This window comes from Bombus bifarius, unplaced genomic scaffold, assembly GCF_011952205.1.
Source record: "Bombus bifarius isolate JDL3187 unplaced genomic scaffold, Bbif_JDL3187 scf7180000007974, whole genome shotgun sequence".
Taxonomy (NCBI): domain Eukaryota; kingdom Metazoa; phylum Arthropoda; class Insecta; order Hymenoptera; family Apidae; genus Bombus; species Bombus bifarius.
In genome coordinates this window covers 3670274-3693199 of record NW_022884360.1, presented here as the reverse complement: position 1 = coordinate 3693199, position 22926 = coordinate 3670274, and the positions used below count along the sequence as shown (strand labels likewise).

Below are 22926 nucleotides of genomic sequence, written 5' to 3'. Positions count from 1 at the left end.
AGAACAGTAATTAAATTAGAGAAACTCGAATTTTCTTTTAACTTTTGTTCGTCCCTTTGCGTGATAATAAATAATAATATTAGCAGAAGTAATAATAATAATTGGAAACATAAATTTATATAGCATAAACTATTTTACACATAGTTGTTGTATTTGGAAATACTATTAGAATAGTTGTACGAACTTTTTCATTTGCGATATTATTTTCAACAATACAAAATGGAATAGTATGGTTTGTATTATTTATAATTATTAATAATATGTATTATTAATAATATGGCTAACTCCTGAGGAAATTTATTTTTCTGTAAATCTGAACAATTTTTACTTCGCTGAATAATAATTTCGTAACTAATTTTTTACTTTATCGTGATAGTAATGAAGAGGAACGAAACAAACAAGCAACGATGACAGAATAGAAAACGGAAGACAAATAAATAACTGAAAATACCATTGAATATCTCTCAAGCATTCCCAGTCATTTATCGTTCGAAAATTAAAAATTCGTCGACTCTACACTCCTTTCTTGTTGAGAAACGTTAAGTTGGTATGATCGCTAGTTCCTACGAGCTAAGTTGGTACGACTTCTAACAACGCTCTTTTGTCTTAGGAGTCGACCACGTGTTAATTATCTAAGTGTATCCGTTGTGTTCAGACGGTTGTATATGGTGGTGAAATATAAAAAGCCATAATTGAATCAATTAAATATCAACCAAACCTATATTTCGTAACATTTCTTTCTAAAACCATGAAATCATATATGAATGTACTTAGCATAGACGTCTCATAAAAGCGCTGATAAAGATTAGTGTGAGATATAAAGTAAAAAAGGCACCTGTGATTACAAATGTGAAATACATAAAGTTCGGGATGAGATCATATGCAATAACAGAGATATCTGAACAGATATACTTTATCAAATTAAGAAATAATTATTAGTTATAATTAAGTATATGATATATTAACAAAATTGGATTGTGGATAAAAAGGGCACTTTGATTCTACTATACTAAATTTTAATGCCCACAATTTTAATCTCGAAATCAAATCACAGACGCGTCTTCAATTTAGAAAAACTTGTGCGAGTTTTCACGTGTCATCAAGAATGGTCTTTCCGATGTAGGACACAAAAATCTTTCATATAATGGGGTCCAAACAGAAGATTTGTTGCCAACTGGTTCTAACAAATTGTTCCACAGATTATTTGCCACTTGATATACATGAAACAATTTTCACTTGATTATTAATGTAAAAGTCATGGTATTACACAAGCTTCTCCATTATACTTACATATCGCGTTAGATTTTTGGCTTAGGTGAAAGCAATCAACAGAAAGATACGATAAATCGGCGAATCCATCCTTGGCAAGTGGTATCTTCGCGTGTTTAAGTGTTGGTAAAATTACAACAGTGAAGTCATTTCTATGAAATTCTGGATAATTGGCGATTTCTTCTTCCAATTCTTGCCACCTAAAAAATTTGAGCAAGATTGTATCTGCATATTCCTCATATGCATCATAGGATCGATGTCGATATCTAAAACCTATCAGAGAAATATATCGACGTTCATTTATTCGAGTCATCTAAGCTGTTGACATTCACAACATCTCAGTCTTGAACTTTGTACAGAATAATCAAACTTGTTATACACACACATGTGTATTGTTCAGATAAAATTAGTTTTTCACGTATAATTTAGGTCTAGCAAGAGAAAATATCAAAAACGAGGAACTGATTCGAATAACCATAAGGTGATAGGGCAGTGTTATTTGAGTCAACCAACAAGTATAAAAACTGAAGAAATACAACAAAATAACTTTCAGAAATAAGTAATGCACACAGACTGTCAAATTACAAATGAGAATATTATCATTAAGAAAACCTTCCTCTAATGACTAGATGAGGTTCTCCTAAATACACGATATGTTTCACTGTATATCATGCCACTAATAACGAGTCAAATAGTTTATTTCAAAATGTAGATCGCTGAAAAATTCTTCGTGTTCGAATTTTGCGAAATTTAAGATAAATTTAACTTTTATCTTCATAAAATTTAACTAATATCGTAAGTACAAAGCTAAAATAATAAAAATATGTATGCACATTGATTTAATGTTCATCAAAATTAACCAATTTAAATTAAAGTAGAAAACTGAAAGCAACCAGTTGTTGAAGATAATTTTAACATGAGATTTTGCCATCGAATAAGTTTAATGGCAGTCAACTTGTGTCATTTTGTAATAACTTTTTGCAATAAAATTGATTACAATTATCTAATAATAATATTGTAAATGTTGCAATATGAAATAAATATTGTGTAACATAAAATGTTGGCAGGCGACTCGTTTAAGCGTGAGATATCCAAAAACCTTTGACAATTCTCTGAATTATACGAACCTCTCCATTATTTTAAAATACTCCTGTCTTTGATTTCTGAATTGCAAAGCGAACAAACATGAACATTCAATGGTAGTGGTTATATAGCATTTCAAAGACTTTCTTCCTTGACATGTAGCAACGAGTTCCTTTAAGTGAGGCATTATATGAATAGTGACAAAAGTCCTGGGTAAATTATCTCTTAATATCGTAAGAGTATTAATTAAATCAGTTTTGTGATTATCCAAAACAGACCACGGAGAAGGAAGTTCACATATATTGCTACAAAAATCATTGTGCCCGAAGAATAAGGAGATCAACTATAAAACATAGAAACAGGGACTTTATTATTTGAACAATGAAATAAAAAATTAAACTAACTGAAAAAAACTTTCTGCCCAATTTGATATTTGCTCTAAACACTTTTGATTTTCACTGGTAACTCGGAAATCCCCTAACATAAAACAAATATCCTTAACTTTTAAAATTATTTCAATAAAACTTAAATGAAATACTTATCTGTTTCTTTATTCCACAACGAATATATGAAAACTATGTATAATTTTCATATATCTATAAAAATATTTCGACACATTTTCAGCCATAATAAACATAGTAGTTTCTACCACAACACTACTAGCAATAATGTTGCTAATATTATGGATTTGAAAGAAATCACAAGCAGGCGAAGTAATTGTGAAATTCAGTGTTAATATATATTACAGAATGCTAATATTAATTTCATGTTATTATCTCATTATTTTACCTAAAATACGAACCTTCCAATATCTCTTTATATCTATCCTCGGATCATTTCTCATTTTATTGACTAGATGTTTGGCCATAAATGGCATATCTCTGGATATTGCAGCGATCTCAGCGACATTTAACTGCGAAGCTGATTGAGTAGTCAGAGAATCTCCAAGTGCATAGCCCAATAATTTGGGGTTAAATTCCTAATTATAAAAAGAGCCGACTATGAAAGCGCTATTCTCTTTTATGATTAATAAATCATACAAAGTAATAAATATATTAATGATTATATAATTTATGTACGTGATCAATTTTTGAATAAAGAATTTGAGTAACGTACTTTAAAAATATTGGGAAGCGTCAAGTATGTTCGCCAAGTTCCTTCGCCACCAATGCTAGCTGACGCACCTCTATTTTCGACGAGCATCTCCAATAAATTAGTTGCAAAAATTCCACTACCGGCTGTCAAAGAATCGCCCATCGCGGCAATAACATCTATGTCACCTGGTCTCAAACGATGAACCGACTCGGGAACATTGGAAGACCTGCCACCTAAAAGGGTTATTATAAGGATTTAGGATACTCAGTTCCTGAAATTGTACCGACCGATAGCAACAAATCCTACCAATTATACCAAGCTACGATAATGAATCTATTTATTTAAATGTAATGACAACTTAAAAATATGGCGATAATGGTTTAATTAATTTAAATTTCCAAGGCAAAATACGTCTAACTGTAATTTAAATTAAACAATGATTTTAGAAAAGTAAATACGAAAAAGTAATATCTAAGGATGATTTCGATTTTTCATAATAATGGATAAAAATTTTTCAACAATAATAAATAAAATGTTAACTACCTGTAACGTTGCAAGGAAATGGAACGTCCGATGGAACTGGTCTCACATCGTGATTATTTGCTCCTAGAAAATACGATTCATTAGGTTATACGATTCAGTCATTACGATCTGGATGAAGTTCATTTTTTGATTTCACTTATACGAACATGGAATCAAATCTATTTTCAGTAATGCAAAAATCACGAGAACTCCTATTTGGCTACTAATATAATTTCGTCTAGAACTAGGAAACTATCTGTAAATTCAGTTTCTTATAAATTGAGTCATGTCGCGAACAATTTGATCGGTACATGGATTACTTTCCATATAAATTGCTTTTTCAAAGAGTCACCCAAAAGGAAACATATTACACATGACTTTTTTTACAATAGTGATAAAAGTACATCGTTTCATTTGGAATCAATGATTTTGAAACTTTGGACATCATATTCTTTGGAAAATTTCTTTTATTTAATATCCATATTATATGATAAATATAACGTGATTTTCAATATCTGGATTAATATCCATCTTTCCTAGTAGATATTGTAAAAAGAATAATATTAATTCCAAGATTAAAACAGCGAAGGGTAAGATATTGCCATAAACGTAACAGTGTGTTAATTACTTATGAGTCCTATAACACTTTTCCCACTAAATGGCGCGATGTTGTTTAATATATTAAACTGCGTTGAATTACATTTTATTTGTGACTTAAACCACCTATAAATGTCTCTTTTTTAGTACCGTCAATGCTTCAGAGCGAAAGTATCTTCAATGTTAGAAAAATATTTTTCCACCTTCTACATCACTTTCCTATTTCATAGTTTCAGAGCATCTCTCGTTTCATTTCGACAATTAGTATCGTACGTTTTCCCTTAGATGGCATTATGCACAAAGTAATCGACGCATACGATATTGGATGCCATTGATATCGGATGATTCATGTACAATATACACCGAGAAAAATTTCAAAGAACATCACAAGTGCCAAATAAATGGAAATGAATAATGAATGAACCTATAGTATTTTAGAGTATGGTGTTTAAAGGTATTGTAAAGCATTAAAAATAAATTTATTACACATGACGATCAAATCTTCATAATCGATAACGGAGTATTAATAAATAAGTAATTTACACTTTAACCACTGCATCCTTAAACAATATTGAAACATTTAATTTTCTCGCGCTAAGAAATTTCTGGTAACATCAAGTATCATCGATCGTTTTGCGTGGTGCAACTCGGCCCTAAACGGGATATAAACTTTCTGCACATTGTATATCTGTATAACAAGTATTGTGTACACTTTTTCTAAAATAACGCATTTTTTCTTTTGCGCCGTTTTAAAAATACATTGGTTGAGAATTACACATCATTCCTTTTTATATATCGTAGGAAATGGTCACTATACACAATAATCACATTAAGTAAACACATACCGATACTTTGGAGAAGCCAGTTACGAAATTGCCGATAATAGTGCAAATTTATTGGCGAGTCTAAAATCGTCTTTTGAGGCGCCGTCAGCACGCATAGTTGTAACAAAAGATACAAACGAAACTTGTCCATTGCACGTCTTGTTCGACCAATTAACGAAATGAGATACTCACGAAAACTCGTACTTTTTATTCTGCTATAACCTTGTAACAATACCAAATGGATTCAAGGTGGTATACTTTCATTTCTTTAATGTGCTAGCCGGTCTTGACGATGAGGTGCAATAATCGCTATGAAGGTTGTCTCGACTGTGGTATATTTCAGAGAAATTGTACACAATTATAAGATCGTTATCGAAAGTGAAGCAGGATTTAGACAAGATCTGCCAATATATCTCATACCCTTGTCGATAAAGTATAAGACAATTCGATGAAACATTTAAAGTTCCGCCATGATGAACGATTATTTATACGTGTTTTCGTCATTAATATAACATACATAATCACTTAAGTACTCTAGATGTCCGATGTCGAGCCACGAAAATAAAACACTTGAAATTCTGCACTTTTTCGCAGATTTAGTACCGTGGTACAAGATGTAACATCATATATGTCGGAGATAAGAGGACACCGGTGCCTTCCCTCTGAAACCTCGGGAAAATCCATAAAAACATTGTAATTAAAATCTACAGTTGTAATTAAACGATTTGCCATCATTCTACCCAATTCAGTTCGCTGTGGAGTGCCGAAGCGTGCAGACGTGTCTCTAGTGCCCAGTGTAGTCCGAAAACAACACGTATCGCCCAACCGTCGAAAGTGAACACAGCCAAGTGTTTCCTACCCTTTAAGGAGAAGAAAATTCCACGCACCTAACCCCAACCCGAATACTAGCCTCATAGCCTCACGACTAGTTATTCATTTTGAATTAACTAGCTCGATGATGGCCCAGCAATCGCGACCAGGCTCTCCGGAGCAGACTCGCAACTACCCCGCGCTACTTCCCCCGTGGCAGAAGTGTAGCAGAACTCTCCGCACCAATGACGCTAATATTACAAAGAAACGGAAAATAGAAACATCAAAACCATACACGATCGACACCCGGAACGAACAATCAACGATACAAATAAACACCCACAACAGGTTCGCCGTACTGCAATCCACTAACGACGCCATGGAAATCGCAGACCCGCCGCCAAACCAACAATCACAGAGAATCCCCCCTCCCCCACCAATATTTGTGGATAACGTCATCGACATACAAACAATGATCAAGTCCTTAGAGAGAGATATCTCCAAGGACAACTACAACCTGAAGATCAACAACAACAAAGTAAAAATTCTGCCGACAACCCCCGACGCATACAGAAAAATCACCAAACTGCTTAAGACATTGAACGCCAACTTTCACACGTACCAACTCAAACAAGAAAGACCTTTCCGAGTGGTCCTACGCAACATCTACCACTCAGCAGACATAGACGAACTCAAATACGAACTCTCAAAACTCGGCCACGAAGTCATCAACGTAAGTAATATAAGGCATAGAGTCTCGAAAGACCCGTTATCCTTATTTTTCATAGATATAAAACAAAAGCCTAACAATAAGGAAATCTACAATATCAGTCGCCTAATGAACGCAATAGTAAAATTCGAACCACCGCTTATGAAAAAAGAAATAGTGCAATGCAAAAGGTACCAAAGGTACGGTCATACGCAGAAATACTGCAACCATACTTTCCGCTGCGTTAAATGCGCAGGCACTCACTCCACTGACCAGTGCGCCAAATCACCGGAAACCCCAGCGAAATGCATCCACTGTCAAGGGGACCATCCTGCCAACTACAAAGGCTGCTCAGCCTATAAAACTCTATACACAAACAAGTACCCTAAACTCAGAGCAAAAGAGGTATCCAACCAAACACCCAGCCCGCCGAAATTCACGACTACCCCAACCCCCTCAACCAATCAAACACCCAGTCCTACCAAATTCATCACCACCTCAACCTCTTATGCCCAAGCAGTACAAGGCATCCAAAATAACCCGAATAGCCAAAGGAATCTTCCCCAAAATAGTGACCCCAACCCACCTAACACAGACAACTTCTCTAGGCTTGAAAAGCTAATAGAGAAACAATCAGAGCAAATAAATAATTTGCTATCGCTACTAACACTCATCCTGGATAAATTAATACGCCACGACGCAAAATAAAACCAAGGCGCATAGCTCTTTGGAACGCCAACGGTCTAGCGCAACACAAACTTGAACTAGAACTCTTCCTAAAACACCAGAAAATCGACGTAATGCTCGTATCGGAAACCCACTATACCGACAAAAACTGCCTGAAAATAAATGGTTATAAATTCTACCATACCCAACACCCCAACGGAAAGGCCCACGGTGGCACCGGAATCATAATCAAAACAAGTATTAAGCACTTCCATCCATTCCAAGCATTCCAGAAAGACTACCTCCAAGCAACAAACGTAGCAATAGAAGACTGTCATGGCACAATCACCACTTCAGCAGTATACTGCCCTCCCAGACACTCCATCGCCAAAGAAGACTTTGATAACTTCCTGGACACCCTGGGCAATAGATTCATAGCTGGAGGAGACTATAACGCCAAGCACACCCAATGGGGCAGCAGACTGGTTACAGCAAGAGGCAAAAACCTCTTAAACAGCATAATAAACAACAACCTCAACTACCTCACCACATACGAACCCACATACTGGCCCACTGACACCAACAAAATACCCGACCTTCTCAACTTCTTCGTAACTAAAAATATCTCATCAAGACACGTCCAAATCAACTCCTCGGCTGATCTCTCCTCTGATCATTCCCCCGTAATAGCAACAGTCAGTTCAACAATCATCGAGAATACACCTAATGGCTCCATTCACAACCAACACACCAACTGGCAGCTCTTTAGAGAAGTCTTTACACACTCAACTTCAGCCTTAACTCCACTAAAAACAAAGGAAGAAATCGAAGCAGCCACGGAATACTTAAACGCGAGCATAATAAACGCAATCCGCCTCTCCACACCGTCTATCAGCAAACAAGAATATCCCCAATACATACTAAAAAAAATAGCAGAAAAACGTAGACTAAATGAGTATGGCAGACCCATACAACACCGGATGACAAACGCAAACTAAACAACACAACTAGAAAGCTATCCAAAACCTTAAAAAATTATAAAAACGACTGTTTCCAAAAATACCTCGCCAGCTTATCCCCCACAGCCGACTCCAACTACTCACTATGGAAGGCCTCCAGGAAACTCACACGCCCCCCACAAATAATCCCACCTATCCGCCGTCCGCAAGGTGGATGGGCGCGAAGCCCTACAGAAAAAGCCGACCTGTTTGCTAAACACTTGTCAAAAGTATTCAAACCCCATTCCCCCAAAGCCGCCGCGGACGTTACTGAATACCTGCACACCCCCTTCCAAATGTCCCCACCTATCGAACCCTTCTCCTCTGCAGAGACTATAGAAACAATCAGTCGCCTAAACCCCAAGAAAGCAGCAGGACACGACCTAATAAGCAATAAAGCAATCAAGGAACTTCCCACAAAAGGGATAGCACTCATCACATCGATTTTTAATGCTATCCTTCGCCTGGAACACTATCCTAAGGCCTGGAAAATCTCATTGATTACCCTCATCCCTAAACCCGGTAAACCGATATACGAAACCAGCTCTTATCGCCCAATCAGTCTTTTACCTACCCTGTCCAAACTATTCGAGAAGATGCTCACGAATCGATTCCTTCCACTCCTAGAGAACTTGAAAACACTCCCAGATCACCAATTCGGCTTCCGAAAACAACATTCAACAGTAGAGCAAATCCACCGCATAACCCATACGATCAGCCAGACACTCGAAAAGAAAAAATATTGCTCAGCGGTTTTCCTAGACATCCAACAGGCATTCGACAAAGTATGGCATGAAGGGCTACTATAAAAAAAAAAGATGCTATACTATACTATACTATATGCTATACTATAAGAAAAAAAGGGCTACTATAAATTAAAATGATCCTACCTCACCCCTACTACTCCATCCTAAAATCCTACCTAACCACTAGACAATTCATAATTAAATGCCTAGACGCCACTTCCGCAACATTCCCAATAGAATCCGGCATACCCCAAGGTAGTGTCCTCGGACCCCTACTGTACTCCATCTACACTGCCGACTTACCTATATCAAACGAGATAACAATAGCGACATTTGCAGACGACACAGCGCTATTAGTCACCCACGCAGACCCGGTAATAGCCTCATCCACTCTCCAGCGAAGTCTCGACTCCATGGAAAAGTGGTTTCATAAATGGGGCTTCAAAATTCCTCACATCCTTATGAGAAATCCTCACATGTAACCTTCACGCTCCGAAAACAAACCTGCCCCAAGGTCACCATCAACAATGCAACAGTTCCTAGCAGGGACTCAGCCCGATACCTGGGCATGACCCTGGACAGGAGACTAACGTGGAAGAAACACATCTCAGATAAAACGAAGCAACTAAAGGACAAACTAAAAAAATTCTATTGGCTCACGGGCTGACGCTCCAAACTAAACATACAGAATAAAATTACCCTCTACAAGACCGTAATAAAACCTGTCTGGACCTACGGAATCAAACTATGGGGAACAGCAAGTAACTCCAACATTGAAATACTTCAACGCTTCCAATCGAAAACGCTGAGATCCTTAATAGACGCGCCTTGGTATGTTACCAACGAAACCATCCATCGCGACCTCAAGATACCCACAGTCAAAGAGGAAACAGCAAAATATAGCGACAGATATAGCAAAAGAGTCAACAAACACCGAAACCCCCTAATCACCGGACTACTTGATACGACGGACCAGATTCGCAGGCTGAAGAGGCACTACCCGCTAGACCTAAACGCTAGATTCATTTAGTTATCCAAATTAAGCACATTCACTTACTTATAATACTTACTTATAAATTATACTTATCTATAATAAGTATTAACTTATTATAAATAAACAGCCATGTCACTGCGCCACGCCAGAAAAATTACTGAAAATTCTCAACGCGAGAATTGATTGTAATTTCAACAAATAAATAAAAAAAAAAAAAAACGTAGGTCCGATTACCTACACAAATATGGTATATGGCTTTTATTCATACCGATGAATTCTAATACTGTCAGAAGTTAATATTTATTTTATTACATTTATTATTTAACAAATATCTACATATCATTATTACAATTATATTTAATTACAATTACATTACAATTATTCATTCACCTACCATTTTTATAATTAGTTTGTTATTACTTCACGCTAGCGTTGCAGGTCGTCTCGCTCTGACTAGATTGAAATAAGTAGTCTAAACCGAAACCCAATACCCAATATATTGACGACATTCGCTTTTGATTGAATCATAACAAACACATTGTAGTATCCTAAATATAATAATATTTAGTTTAGTGAGGTGTATGTGATGTCCGTGATAATTATAAGCTGCTGGCTGTAAATGTCGCTGCTGGGGTACTAATATTTTTCTTCTAATTTAGATGCGTGGAAGAAGAATAGAAAAACTACGGGTGCCGGGATTAGAACCCGGGTCCCGAAGAACGTTCGTAACCTAAGGCGCTGACCACTGCACTACCGTCATCCGGTAGAATTTAGTGTCGAGTGGCGGTATTTGTTGTCGTGTGCCGCCACATTAGTTTATTAATAAGAAATGGATTAGACAGAAAACAATGGTTATTTAACATGAACTAATCGTGACAACGTATTATAATTAATTAACAACTCTCGTCAACACAGATTCAACTCTCTCTCAACAACGCTAACAACACTATCTCGACAACGCAATCCGCACTCTCTGGCATCTCAACTCATACTCCTGTTAATTCGTTTATGTTTCTTAGCAACCCTTTGTCTTTTGTCTGATATCTTTTGTTTAAGCCCCATCATGCACACCGCTCGTTTACAATTCGCACGACACCTCCCCCCTACGCTCCCTTGTCAATGATACTACAATATCTTAGAATATCTCATATGCAATTGTGTACGGAGCTTTACTCAAGCTCGTCCCAGCCTCGTTCGTCAAGACAAAGAGAGCGTGAGTGATAGATTCAGCCGCTGGCAGCCAATGATACGTGCGCTGCCATAGAAACACAATTATCAGCGAAAGTACACTGTAGTTGTACCGATAGCTTTTGCAAATTTCTCCGAAACCGTAGCCCATCCACAGTTTACATATGGAGGAAAAGATTGTTTAAAATGTTAAGCTTTACAAATCATCGAAATCAGAGAACATGGAACGGTTTTACAGTTTCGCCTTCGTTCTTACGAGGCAGGCGGAGACGAATAAAGTACCAATGTCTCTGTCTGTGACATTCATAGCATGCCACCCATACGTAGAATGCCTTTCTTGTCTTCCTTTCACACAACACAACTTTCGGACCATTTCTTCTATGCTTTCAGTATATGCGTGTCAAGAAATGTTTACATGACCGTAACCCTAATTACACGTAATCGGCATCAATAGAATGTTTCATTAAGGCGCTAACTTTCAATATATAGCGTTTAGTTCTTGTTTGTGACTTTGTATTGTTGCATTTCTTCACATAGTTTTGGGCCTTCGACAATAATCGTTAAATTGCCTAAAATAATGAAAAGAAATAAAATTTAAGAAGTTTTAACGAAAATTGTTGATGACTAAAAACATTTTATCAATCTTTTGGTTAAACTGTAGGAAAAAATGGAATATATAAAATGAAGAATTACCTGTAAACATAAAACAGGAAGTAGACGTTCTTAAATTTACTTGAGCCAGCGATGTCATAAGTTATTTCAAACATAGTATACTCCGTTTTGTAGGATCCTTACTACAATTAGTTTATTTACAATAAATGGATTAAACAGATGTTGGTTAAATAGGAAACGATGGTTGTTTAAAGTGAACTAATCACAATAACGTATTATTGTTGGAATACAACGATATTAATCGCATACAGATGAGGTGATTGATCGAACGGATTCTTCCCTTCGTTGCGCAGCGATATCCCCACTAGAGTGCGTTCGTTAGATGTACCGCGACTGCTAGCGCGTGCATGCTCTTCCGAGAATTCGGCGGAAGAAGTATAAGGATATGGATGGATCATTCGGCACGTGGGTGTCGCGCTTTGACGGCATAGCGCTTTGTATCGCGAAGCTGCTGGAAGGTTCCGTGGCACGTGCCGCCACAAAGCCATCTACACAGGTCACACTCATTACTGTATAGAGAGTGGGGGTTCAACATCTGTTCAAGGGCCATGGGTCACTAAGTCTGTCTGAGAATAACTAGCCAACTGTCGACATTCACAACGTTTACTTATATTTACTGTAATTTTTGTTTAATAAATATCACATAGTATTGTTTCAACACAAACATTGTGTCTTTCACAGTTTATTAACCTTAATTCCGAGATTAAATTCTAACAATTATAATTAAGGAAACTAGATAGTTAATTTGCAACTCACCACGGATCCAACGCTCTCTCGACAACGCTAGCAACACACTCTCGATAACGCAATTCGCACTCCCTGATTTGTCGATTTACACTCTCTGACTTCTCAACTAACACTACCTGTTAATCCGCCTTTGTCCCTTTGTCTTTCGTCTTAGCCCGCCACGCACGTATTCCGCAACAGCTCATGGCCAGGGTCACGCAGGCCTTTTCCGCGAAACCATTCGATTGAAGGACCGGCGATACTTTGTTGGGCCTGTCGACACTTCGGCGTTCTCGCGACATTGTTTATAGTTCGCCCGATATCTCTTAGGCCTTTCATTCACAATACTGCACTCGTCCATTCTGACAATAACATCTGCCCTCAGTTGTGCTCATCATCACTAATTTCACTCGCATCACTAACTCCAACAATGTCCCACTATTTCATATGATCAGCCGCCGTGGAGGTCGTTTGCGGCCCCTCGTGTTCGCCTTCTCGCTGCACCATGTAACGGTTATTTCGCAAAACTTTCACCATGTTACAGATGAAATCCGACTAAACAAAGCGATAAGAGAGCGAAATTCCACGCGCCTTAGCATGAGTGACCATCGGGATAACATGCGGTCACTCTATCCGTTTTCAGAAATATATGATCGAAGCCTTTTCCCACTCCCACGAATAAAAGAATTTAAATACTCCCCCTAAAATCATCCAAGTCAGTCCTGAACAGTCACGCCTAGAGCTCGGAAGTGTATTGTAAACCAGAAAAAAATAAAGTTTCTTTTTTTCTTAAATTTCTTTTTGTTTTACGTGACAACCACGCGGCACGGCCCAAGGAACCTCGAATGCAGCTTTAGCCCAGCTTTAGCTACTGATCTCGCTTCTCCTGAAACATAGCAGCCCATTCGTCCTCGACCGGCTGGCCTGATCTACGGATCGTCCCGCATTCTCATCCGCGTTCCAAACAACATCTGGAACGGGGTAACTTTAGTACTTCTGCTGGGGGTTGCATTCAAGTACTTCTGGCGCTGTCTGTAGATATTGTATCACTCGTTTGGTGTTGGCGCAGACAACTTCGTCAGTTGGAGAATAATCGTCCGGTTTACTCTTTCCACTTGACCGTTTGCCCGCGGAATTCCGGTTTTATTCCTAACGTGCTGTATATCATCGGAGATAATTCTTCTCGGATTTCCGAAACTCACAGACTGCTTCCTCAAGCGACTAATAATCTCCGCAATGTTCAATAACAAAGTTTATTTAACAATTAACACTTTCGCTTCGGGTGCCGCTTGAGGTGTAAGTGTTGTCCGTGACAATTGTAACTGCTGGGGCTGGCTATAGATGTCCCTTGATGGGGTACTGCTGTTTTTCTTCCACTTTTAATGCGTAAAAGAAAAATCGGACCTCCGGTCGCCGGGATTCGAACTTGGGTCCCGAACGTTCGGGACCTAAAGCGCTAAGCACTGCGCTGCTGTCGTCCTACTTTAATTAGTGTCGAGTGGTGGTATTTGTTGTGGAATGCCGCCACACGCTTATAGGCGGCGTCCGCGAGATGGCCTGTGGGTACGAGCGTCGTTCATTGGCAACATCCACGAAATTAGCAGGGACTCAGTCCGATACCTGGGCATGACCCTGGACAAGAGACTAACGTGGAAGAAACACATCTCTGATAAAACGAAGCAACTAAAGGACAAACTAAAAAAATTCTATTGGCTCACGGGCTGACGCTCCAAACTAAACATACAGAATAAAATTACTCTCTACAAGACCGTAATAAAACCTGACTGGACCTATGGAATCCAACTATGGGGAACAGCAAGTAACTCCAACATTGAAATACTCCAACGCTTCCAATCGAAAACGCTAAGATCCTTAATAGACGCACCTTGGTGTGTTACCAACGAAACCATCCATCGCGACCTCAAGATACCCACAGTCAAAGAGGAAATAGCAAAATATAGCGACAGATATAGCAAAAGAGTCAACAAACACCGAAACCCCCTAATCACTGGACTACTTGACACGACGGACCAGATTCGCAGGCTGAAGAGGCACTACCCGCTAGACCTAAACGCTAGATTCATTTAGTTATCCAAATTAAGCAAATGCACTTACTTATAATACTTATAAATTATACTTATCTATAATAAGCATTAACTTATTATAAATAAACAGCCATGTCACTGCGCCACGCCAGAAAAATTACTGAAAATTCTCAACGCAAGAATTGATTGTAATTTCAACAAATAAATAAAAAAAAAAAAACATCCAAGAAATGACCTGTGGGTACGAGCACCGCATATAGATAGCGACCACGCGACGAATGCTAGGTTCGACGCCCCATATATCGGGCATACACCAATGCCATCTGTAGTGTCGTTATCGGCAGAACATTCTCTGTTGATTTTATTAATATATTGGATTAATCACTTCTTAAAAGTTACTCAGTTTTGAAACAACATCAAAACGTTTTACGCAATATATTTCAGACATCCCAACGAACGTATACTGTTCCGTAAAAAATCTATTAAATACATTGACAGTGAAACGATATTTCATATACGGTTCTTGCAAGAATTATTGTTATTTAAGACTTAGGAAAACGTATATACAGCAACAACGCACACTGTGCGCATTTCTGGCGAGCGCTTCCGTTCAGTAACAGTGCTTCGGCGGACTGGACTGCCGAAGCGAAAGGGTTAACAGTCAACAATCAACAATCACGCTTCTCGAATATGTTTGCTTCGCTGTTTGAAATGAAATGAATCTTTTGTTTAAAACCAAACGGATTCTTTTCTTTGTTGCCCCTCGATATCACCACTACGCACGCGTTTGTTAGATGCCGCGATCGTTGCAGCTTATGCATTCTTCCGAATATTCAGCGGAAGAACCGTAGGGATATCGATGGTAGATTAGGCATGTCAGCCTTACGCTTTGATGGTATAGCGATTTGTATTGCGAAGCCGTCGGAAAGTTCCGTCGTCGGGTGCCACATATGTGTTATAAGTAAATAAATCATATGCCGAAAATCTGCAATAATTGCAACAAATTTGTGACCTAAATTTCGCAACTAGAGAGTAAAATAGAAGTAGAAACGACTCTATTCCTGAAGCCAGTGACAATAAAGAGTTAAACGTGGCAAACGTAGAAAAGAATAATGCGAGTGAAAGAGGATGAGAAAGAGGGACTGGGAGTTGAAGTGTTTGGCAACGTATAAAATATGGGCAAATTTTCTTACTTTTAATTTGTAATGAATAGAACTTTCAAAAATTGTTTGTTAGATGTTTTCAATCAAAATGATAAAAAGCACGATACAATTCCTAGCACATTTGCTTATGCTAAAAGATATTTAATGCTCATTGGTAAGTAAATATAATTGAAATTACGCCGTGTGTTACGACCGTTCGCGGAGAGACGTGATCGCGAGATAGCACGTCAACGAGAGTTGTAAATTCTCGCTACGATCATGTTAATCGACGCCGCGAAATAGTCGTTCCCCTGTTTCGTTTAGGATAACAGAGGTGGTTTAATGAATATAGCACTGTATTAACACTAATAAATTAAGTTTATTTCAACAACTTATTAATTAGAAAGATATAAATGGAACAACAAAAGAAATGTAACTACGTAATGCGCGATATAAGATATGTATTGACTGTTTGGCTTCTCGAAACGTTCTGCCCGCCCTTCGATTTGTTGGTTTTTTCTGGAAGGCGACCCCCACTCGTTCGGATCACGCCACATTCGTTTACGCCAGATAAAATAACGGCCACGAATCGACGTTTCTGGAGGTCGCTCTGCTTAATGAACCATGCGCTTGCCACTACAATGTTTATTTGCCGGGCAGCCGCGACGATCCGTCCGCGACATTATAGTGCCGCGACCGACAGTTAAGAATATGATCTATGGCAAGCCGCATGGCGTAACATTCTCCCCCCGTTGAGAGGGTACCGATCAAATTAGCGAGATGTGGTTGAAGTTCCTATCTTAGTTCGTCTCGGTGGCTAGTTGTTCGGGTTTCTCGAGATCGGGTTGAATTGGCAGTGGGACAAGCCTTTTGACGGCCCGATCCAAAACGCTCTTTGCCGTCTGAACTGTAGCTGTCCGGATGACACCATCGGCGCCTGGATGAACCTTGATAACTCGGCCCAGAGGCCAATGCATGGAGGGAACGTTGTCCTCTCTGAGGATGACGATTGTGCCCTTTTGGATGCCGTGTCCACCCTTGCTCCACTTATTGCGGTTGGTTAGCTCGTTCAAATACTCCTTATGCCAGCGGTTCCAAAAATGCTGTTTAAGCTGTTGGATATGCTGCCATCTGGAGAGTCGGTTCGATGGAATGTCTCTGAAATCTCGATCACGTAAGCACATTAGTGAATCGCCAATGAGGAAATGTCCGGGAGTGAGGACTAGGAGATCATTTGGATCGGTGGAGATAAGAGTTAGCGGGCGGGAATTGAGGACTGCTTCTATTTCTATGATAAGAGTATTCAATTGTTCAGAGGTGAGTAACTCGTTGCCGGCTACACGCCTGAGGTGGCGTTTAAATGACTTCACCGCTGCTTCCCATAGCCCACCGAAATGCGGTGAATGAGGGGGAATGAAGCGCCATTCGATTTGTTTGTCGGCTAAAAATGCGGTTACTTTTTCTTTGTGATCGTCCGATTGTAATAAATCATGAAGCTCTCGTAATTCGTTGCTTGCTCCTCTGAAGTTGGTGCCGTTATCAGAATGGATGGTGGAGCAATACCCTCGTCGAGCGATAAATCTGCGAAGAGCGGCGATGAAGGCTTCGCTAGTGAGATCGTCAACAAGCTCGATGTGTACCGCTTTAATTGCTAGGCATACGAAAATGGCTACGTATACCTTTATCTGACGACGGTTACGATCTCGTTTTTCTTTGATGTGGAACGGCCCGCAGTAATCGACGCCGACGTTTGTGAATGGGCGAGATTCCGTTACTCGCGCCTCCGGCAGATTACCCATCACGTATTCTACCGGCGGTGGTTGAGCGCGGCAGCAGCGGACGCAGCCTTTGATCGCCCGCCATACTTGACTTCGACCGTCGACGGGCCAGTATCTTTGTCTTACTGCGTATAATGTAGCCTGCGTTCCGGAGTGCATGTGGATCTTGTGCTCGTGTTCTATGATGCGTGTTGTAACGGATGACTTAGGTAATACTATGGGATGTTTCTGGGCGAAGGTCATCGACGAATGACTGAGTCGACCCCCGACTCGCAATATTCCTTCCTTGTCTATGAATGGATTGAGTCGCGTGAGCTTACCCTTTATCGCCGCGTTCCGATCTTTTTGGAGTGTACGAATTTCCTCGGAGAGATGGATGTTTTGCAACAATTTTATCAGCTTATTGTGCGTTATGCGTAATTCGGTAACGGTTAGGGGTGCCGCTCGGTTCTTTTTCTGTTTCCAACGGAGGCAACGAGCTATGATTCGTATCAACTTGGGCCAGGATGAATACCTTTGCAACAAACTGTAATCGGAGGGGTTTGCGGACAGACAAATCGCCCCTTTCTGCTCCGGTAGTTCAATTTGCGGTGTTAGATCCCATGTCGGCCAATAGCCTTCCGACTGGTAGAGCCATGCAGGACCGTGCTGCCAGATGGTTGGGCGCAGAAACTCTTCGGGTGTTTGGCCGCGTGATATTAAGTCCGCGGGATTGTCGTCGGTAGGAACGTGGCGCCAATCGCGGATGCTGGTTTTTGTTTGAATTTCGGAGACTCTGTTAGCGACGAATGTTTTAAGGGTGTGAGGTGATGTATTGAGCCAATGGAGGACGATAGTGGAATCGGTCCAATAGATAGTTCGAGTAATTTTATGTGATAGGGCTTGTTGTACTGTCGACATCAGGGACGTAAGAAGGAGTGCTCCGCTCAGCTCGAGCCGAGGAATGGTCTGGCACTTGAGGGGGGCGACTTTCGATTTTGCGGTTAAAAGTTGGGTCCAAACACGGCCGTTGGTGTTAAGGGTTCGGAGATAAACACAGGCTCCGTAAGCCTTTTCGCTGGCATCGCAGAAACCATGCAGTTCAATTTCCATTGCGGACTCGATTATTGCCTTGCGTGGGAACCTGACGTTGTTTAATAAGGGTAATTGGGCATAGTACCTTTCCCACTCTGTATGTAACTCGATCGGAAGTGATTCATCCCAATCGATTTTCGACGACCATATTCGTTGAAGTAGCATCTTGGCCCGAACAATCACCGGTGCGAGCAGACCGAGCGGATCGTAAATTTTTGCAATCTCCGAGCTGATGATTCGTTTCGTGACTCGGGAGGGCGTGGGTTTGACTTCGACCGAGTAAAGAATAGAGTCGTCGGATGAATTCCAAAACACCCCCAGCGTCTTCAAGGTTTGCGAGTCGCCCAAAAAATGTTGGTGATTTGTTTCTTCTAAGGAAAGTCCGTGTAATAAGTCATTATCGTTTGACGCCCATTTTCGTATGTTTAAGCCGGCCAGTTGAAGTAAATTGGTGAGTTCTGTTCTGAGCGTGAGGGCTTCGTCCTTCGTTTCAGCTCCGGTGAGAGCGTCGTCGACGTAGAAATCCCGCTGCAGTACCTGTGCTGCACGTGGAAATCGATGTCCTTCGTCCTCTGCCAGTTGCTTGAGGCACCGAATAGCTAGATACGGGGCTGCGGATAAACCGAACGTTACAGTGTTAAGCTCATATGTTTCTGTTTCTCCACTCGCGCTGCGCTATAATATCCTTTGATATTTCCGATCCTCTGGTCGTACGAGGAATTGCCGATACATTTTCTCGATGTCGCCAGTGAGTACGTATTGATGAGCGCGGAATCTAATTAATATACAAAATAAATCTTCCTGTAACTTGGGTCCTGTGTGAAGTGTATCGTTTAAGGAGGTTCCGGTAGTGCTTGGTGCCGATCTGTCGAAAACTACACGGAGTTTGGTGGTTTGACTCGATGCTTTGGTCACGCCATGATGGGGTAAATAGTATCCGTTGTCGTCGGAGTGGTTGTCATTGACCTTCGTCATGTGTCCCAACGCCAGGTATTCCTGTATTACCGTTCGATATTCTGATTCGAACCGTTTGTCGTGCTGGAATCGGCGATTGAGTGAGGCAAGTCGTTTACTCGCCAGCGTTTTAGAGGATCCGAGTGACTGAAGCTGATCGTTGAAAGGTAGAGCGATGATGTATCGTCCTTCGCTGGTGCGTCGGGTGTGGGCTTGGAAGTGTTCTTCGCATCGTCGATCTGCCTCTGAGATATGTTTAATTGAGGGCCCTTCATCGATTTCCCAAAAACCGCGCGAGATCTGCTTGTAAAGTCGTCGTGGATATGTGAAATATGTTTGTCGCGGTTTGGGAAGTTGGACTCCCCCCGATTACCCATCCGAATCGCGTCTTTTGCAGACGCAGTTCAGGCTCGTCTGGCTGCGTGAGGTTAACTTGTCCCACACACATCGACGCGAGTGTTGAACCTGAGCTTAGTAGTACATCTATCGGAGCTGGTAAATGAAATCGTGGATCGGCCAATTTGAGATTTTTTGGTATCTCAAGTGTCGAACGATCGATGGGTTCGCTGGGAATTAAGGTTGATATGGTTGGAATGACAAGGAACGTTAATGTCCGCGTGTATGTACCGTCAGTGGAAGTGATCGTGGCCGTGATGTGTCGCTTAGAAGTCGTTGTCAAGGTATCTAGAGCTCCGATCGGGACCGAACATTTGTTTTGCCTTATCTTTAGCGATTTTGCTAATTCCTCGGTAATGAAATTCATACTGGATCCAGTGTCGAGCAACGCTCGACAACGGATTGGTTGCTGTTTATCATTCAAAATGTTAATCTGCGCTGTGATGACTAGATCATTGGACAGTAATTCGGATGCTATTGGTCTGATATGTTCGGTCATCAACGGAGTCGTCGATCGTCGGCGTCATTGGTTGTGTGTTCGTTTGTCACTGGGCGGTGGACTTGGAGACGCGGCTGTTCGTGGTGTTTCCGATCTGTGGTCTGTTGTGTGCTTTTTGCGACGAGTGGGTGATACGTAGGGCGGCAAAGAAGGTGTTGTGGATCGGCTATTTGATGGGGAAGATTTCGGGCTGGACGTGCTGGAACGAGACCCTGAATGGCGTTTTGTCCTATGCAGCATTGTATGATGTCGTTCTCCGCATACGCGACATGATCTTGCGAAACAATGCTTCGTTGTGTGCCCTTTCTCGAGGCAGTTGGGGCATAGTGATGCTCTTTTGACCTCCCGAATGCGTTCGCGAAGGGATTTGGTTTTGAAGGTGTCACATCTCCAAATGGGGTGTGGTCCTTGACAGGTGGGGCATGTTGGAGTAACCTGTGTCGTCGTAAGTGCATGCCCTCATGGTGCGCGTTGACGGACCGGAGTAGTTTGTTCCGGTGATTCTCTTGTTTGTCTGACCGTGGTGATCGGTCTGGAGCTTCGTGCTAATCTCTCTAGGAAGTTTAGTAAATGAATGTACGGAGGCACCTCGTTATTGGGCAGCGTCATTTCCCATTACTTTTGGATACTTAGTGGTATTTTCGAGAGGATGAGGCTGTTGAGCATAGCACTGGTATCGGGGTAGGATTCTCCTAATTTGTTCAATGCATATATGTGTTGTTTAAATGTGTGGACTAAGCGCCTTAATTCCGTTGGAGATTCCTTGGTTATCCTTGGATAATCAATTATTGCCATGCAGTGACTGAAAGCTGTGTATCGTGGACATTCGAAACTCTCCTTGAGAACGGCTATAGCCTGATTGTAGTTTACATTGCTAAGGGGTAACGCGTTTAAACAATCGGCTGCTTCTCCTTGCAGGGCGGACTGCAGGTAATGGAATTTCTGTATGTCAGTGAGACTAGGATTTTTATCGATTGTATCGATTTTATCGGATTAGGAAAAGGTATCATAAAACGTGTTCCATTTTTCTAAGCTTCCGTCAAAAGTAGGGAGCCGAAGATCTGGTAATTTAATGGATACCGGATTTAAACTTGCGGATGATGCACAGGTTGGAGGGTTTATGGATGTCGACGGCGAAGCTGTTTGCGCGTTCCTCAGAAGATTTTGTAGCCTTGTGTCTACCGCGACGTACTGATCCCTTATTTCGAAGCCGCGCGCTTGTTCCTCCTCGTCCAATACTTCTAATTCGAGTTGGATCGCTTCGAATTGACTCGCAACTTCGGTCAGTTGTTTCTCGTAATTCGTTAATAAGGAGTTTTGCTGACTCTCGGATTGCTCGTACTCGTCCAGTCGGTTCGATAAGTATGTGAATCGGCCGCTACACTAGCCTCGTCTCCGACGCAGGGAGATGAGTTGGTCTTCGCTCGTCATCGTTGCCGAGGATAGGAGATGGTCGAAATAAGGAACGAGCTTACCTTACTGTCGTGCGGCGTGAGGTCGCGTGTATGTTTGATGAGGAACGCCTTGTTCCTTCCCGACGGCCACTGGTTCGGTTGTATTGTTAAGTTGTGAAATTAGTTGCGTTGATGATTGTCCAGCTGCGACGGAAGGCTGCGTGGTTGCGTTCCTTTGCCAATGGGATGTGTTTCTTCGAAGATGACGCGCCTGACGTCACTGGTTTCACTGTAGTGGATGCTCCTGCTCCCGCTGCTGGTTGTGATAAAGTCACGTGGCACTGTGTGGTCACTGGTAAGTGCACTCTTCACTGGCACGTGATCCGGCTCGAAGGACCAAAATGTTTCGATCGTTCGCGGAGAGACGCGATCGCGAGATAGCACGTCAACGAGAGTTGTAAGTTCCCGTTACGATTGAATAATCGACGCCACGAACTGATCGATTCCCTTATTTCGATTAGGATAATAAGGGTAGTTCAATGAATTTCACAGAATTAACACAAATAAATTAACGTTTATTTTAACAAATTATCAACTAGGAAGACATAAAGAGAACAACAAAAAGAAATGTAACTACGTAATGCGCGATATAAGATATGTGTTGACTGTTCGGCTTCTCGAAACGTTCTGCACGCCTTTCGATTTTTTCCGTTGTTTCTGGAAGGCGACCCCCACTACGTTCGGA

At 40.9% G+C, this 22926-nt stretch overlaps 2 protein-coding genes across 2 annotated transcripts; both read right to left on the bottom strand.

Annotated features, from left to right (window-relative positions):
- Window positions 1–1061: 1061 nt before the first annotated feature.
- On the bottom strand, window positions 1062–5541 carry LOC117217078 (phospholipase B1, membrane-associated-like). The gene is made up of 8 exons (XM_033464384.1): window positions 5408–5541; window positions 4194–4207; window positions 3991–4053; window positions 3469–3680; window positions 3155–3331; window positions 2397–2695; window positions 1291–1469; window positions 1062–1210 (listed from the first exon to the last, which is right to left on the bottom strand). The coding sequence occupies exons 1-8, from the start codon at window positions 5539–5541 to the stop codon at window positions 1068–1070; spliced, it is 1221 nt and encodes a 406-aa protein (XP_033320275.1). The 3' UTR covers window positions 1062–1067.
- Window positions 5542–11993: 6452 nt separating this feature from the next.
- Window positions 11994–20787, bottom strand: LOC117216957. Its single transcript, XM_033464144.1, has 5 exons — window positions 20266–20787; window positions 20012–20137; window positions 19727–19934; window positions 17477–19549; window positions 11994–12070 (listed from the first exon to the last, which is right to left on the bottom strand). The coding sequence occupies exons 1-5, from the start codon at window positions 20785–20787 to the stop codon at window positions 11994–11996; spliced, it is 3006 nt and encodes a 1001-aa protein (XP_033320035.1).
- Between the last annotated feature and the right edge of the window lie 2139 nt (window positions 20788–22926).

What these genes read in the sequence shown, in the direction of transcription:
- LOC117217078 (XM_033464384.1), bottom strand. Translation starts at nt 5,541, where the DNA reads ATGGACAAGTTTCGTTTGTATCTTTTGTTACAACTATGCGTGCTGACG. An exon ending in ATTTCCTTGCAACGTTACAG is followed by an intron (nt 3,681 to 3,990) that starts GTAGTTAACATT and finishes TAACCCTTTTAG; the next exon opens with GTGGCAGGTCTTCCAATGTT. An exon ending in CCAAAAATCTAACGCGATAT is followed by an intron (nt 1,211 to 1,290) that starts GTAAGTATAATG and finishes ATGTATATCAAG; the next exon opens with TGGCAAATAATCTGTGGAAC.
- LOC117216957 (XM_033464144.1), bottom strand. Translation starts at nt 20,787, where the DNA reads ATGACCGAACATATCAGACCAATAGCATCCGAATTACTGTCCAATGAT. An exon ending in GTTACAGGAAGATTTATTTT is followed by an intron (nt 19,550 to 19,726) that starts GTATATTAATTA and finishes GTTTATCCGCAG; the next exon opens with CCCCGTATCTAGCTATTCGG. An exon ending in CCCTCATTCACCGCATTTCG is followed by an intron (nt 12,071 to 17,476) that starts GTGGGCTATGGG and finishes TCATTATTTTAG; the next exon opens with GCAATTTAACGATTATTGTC.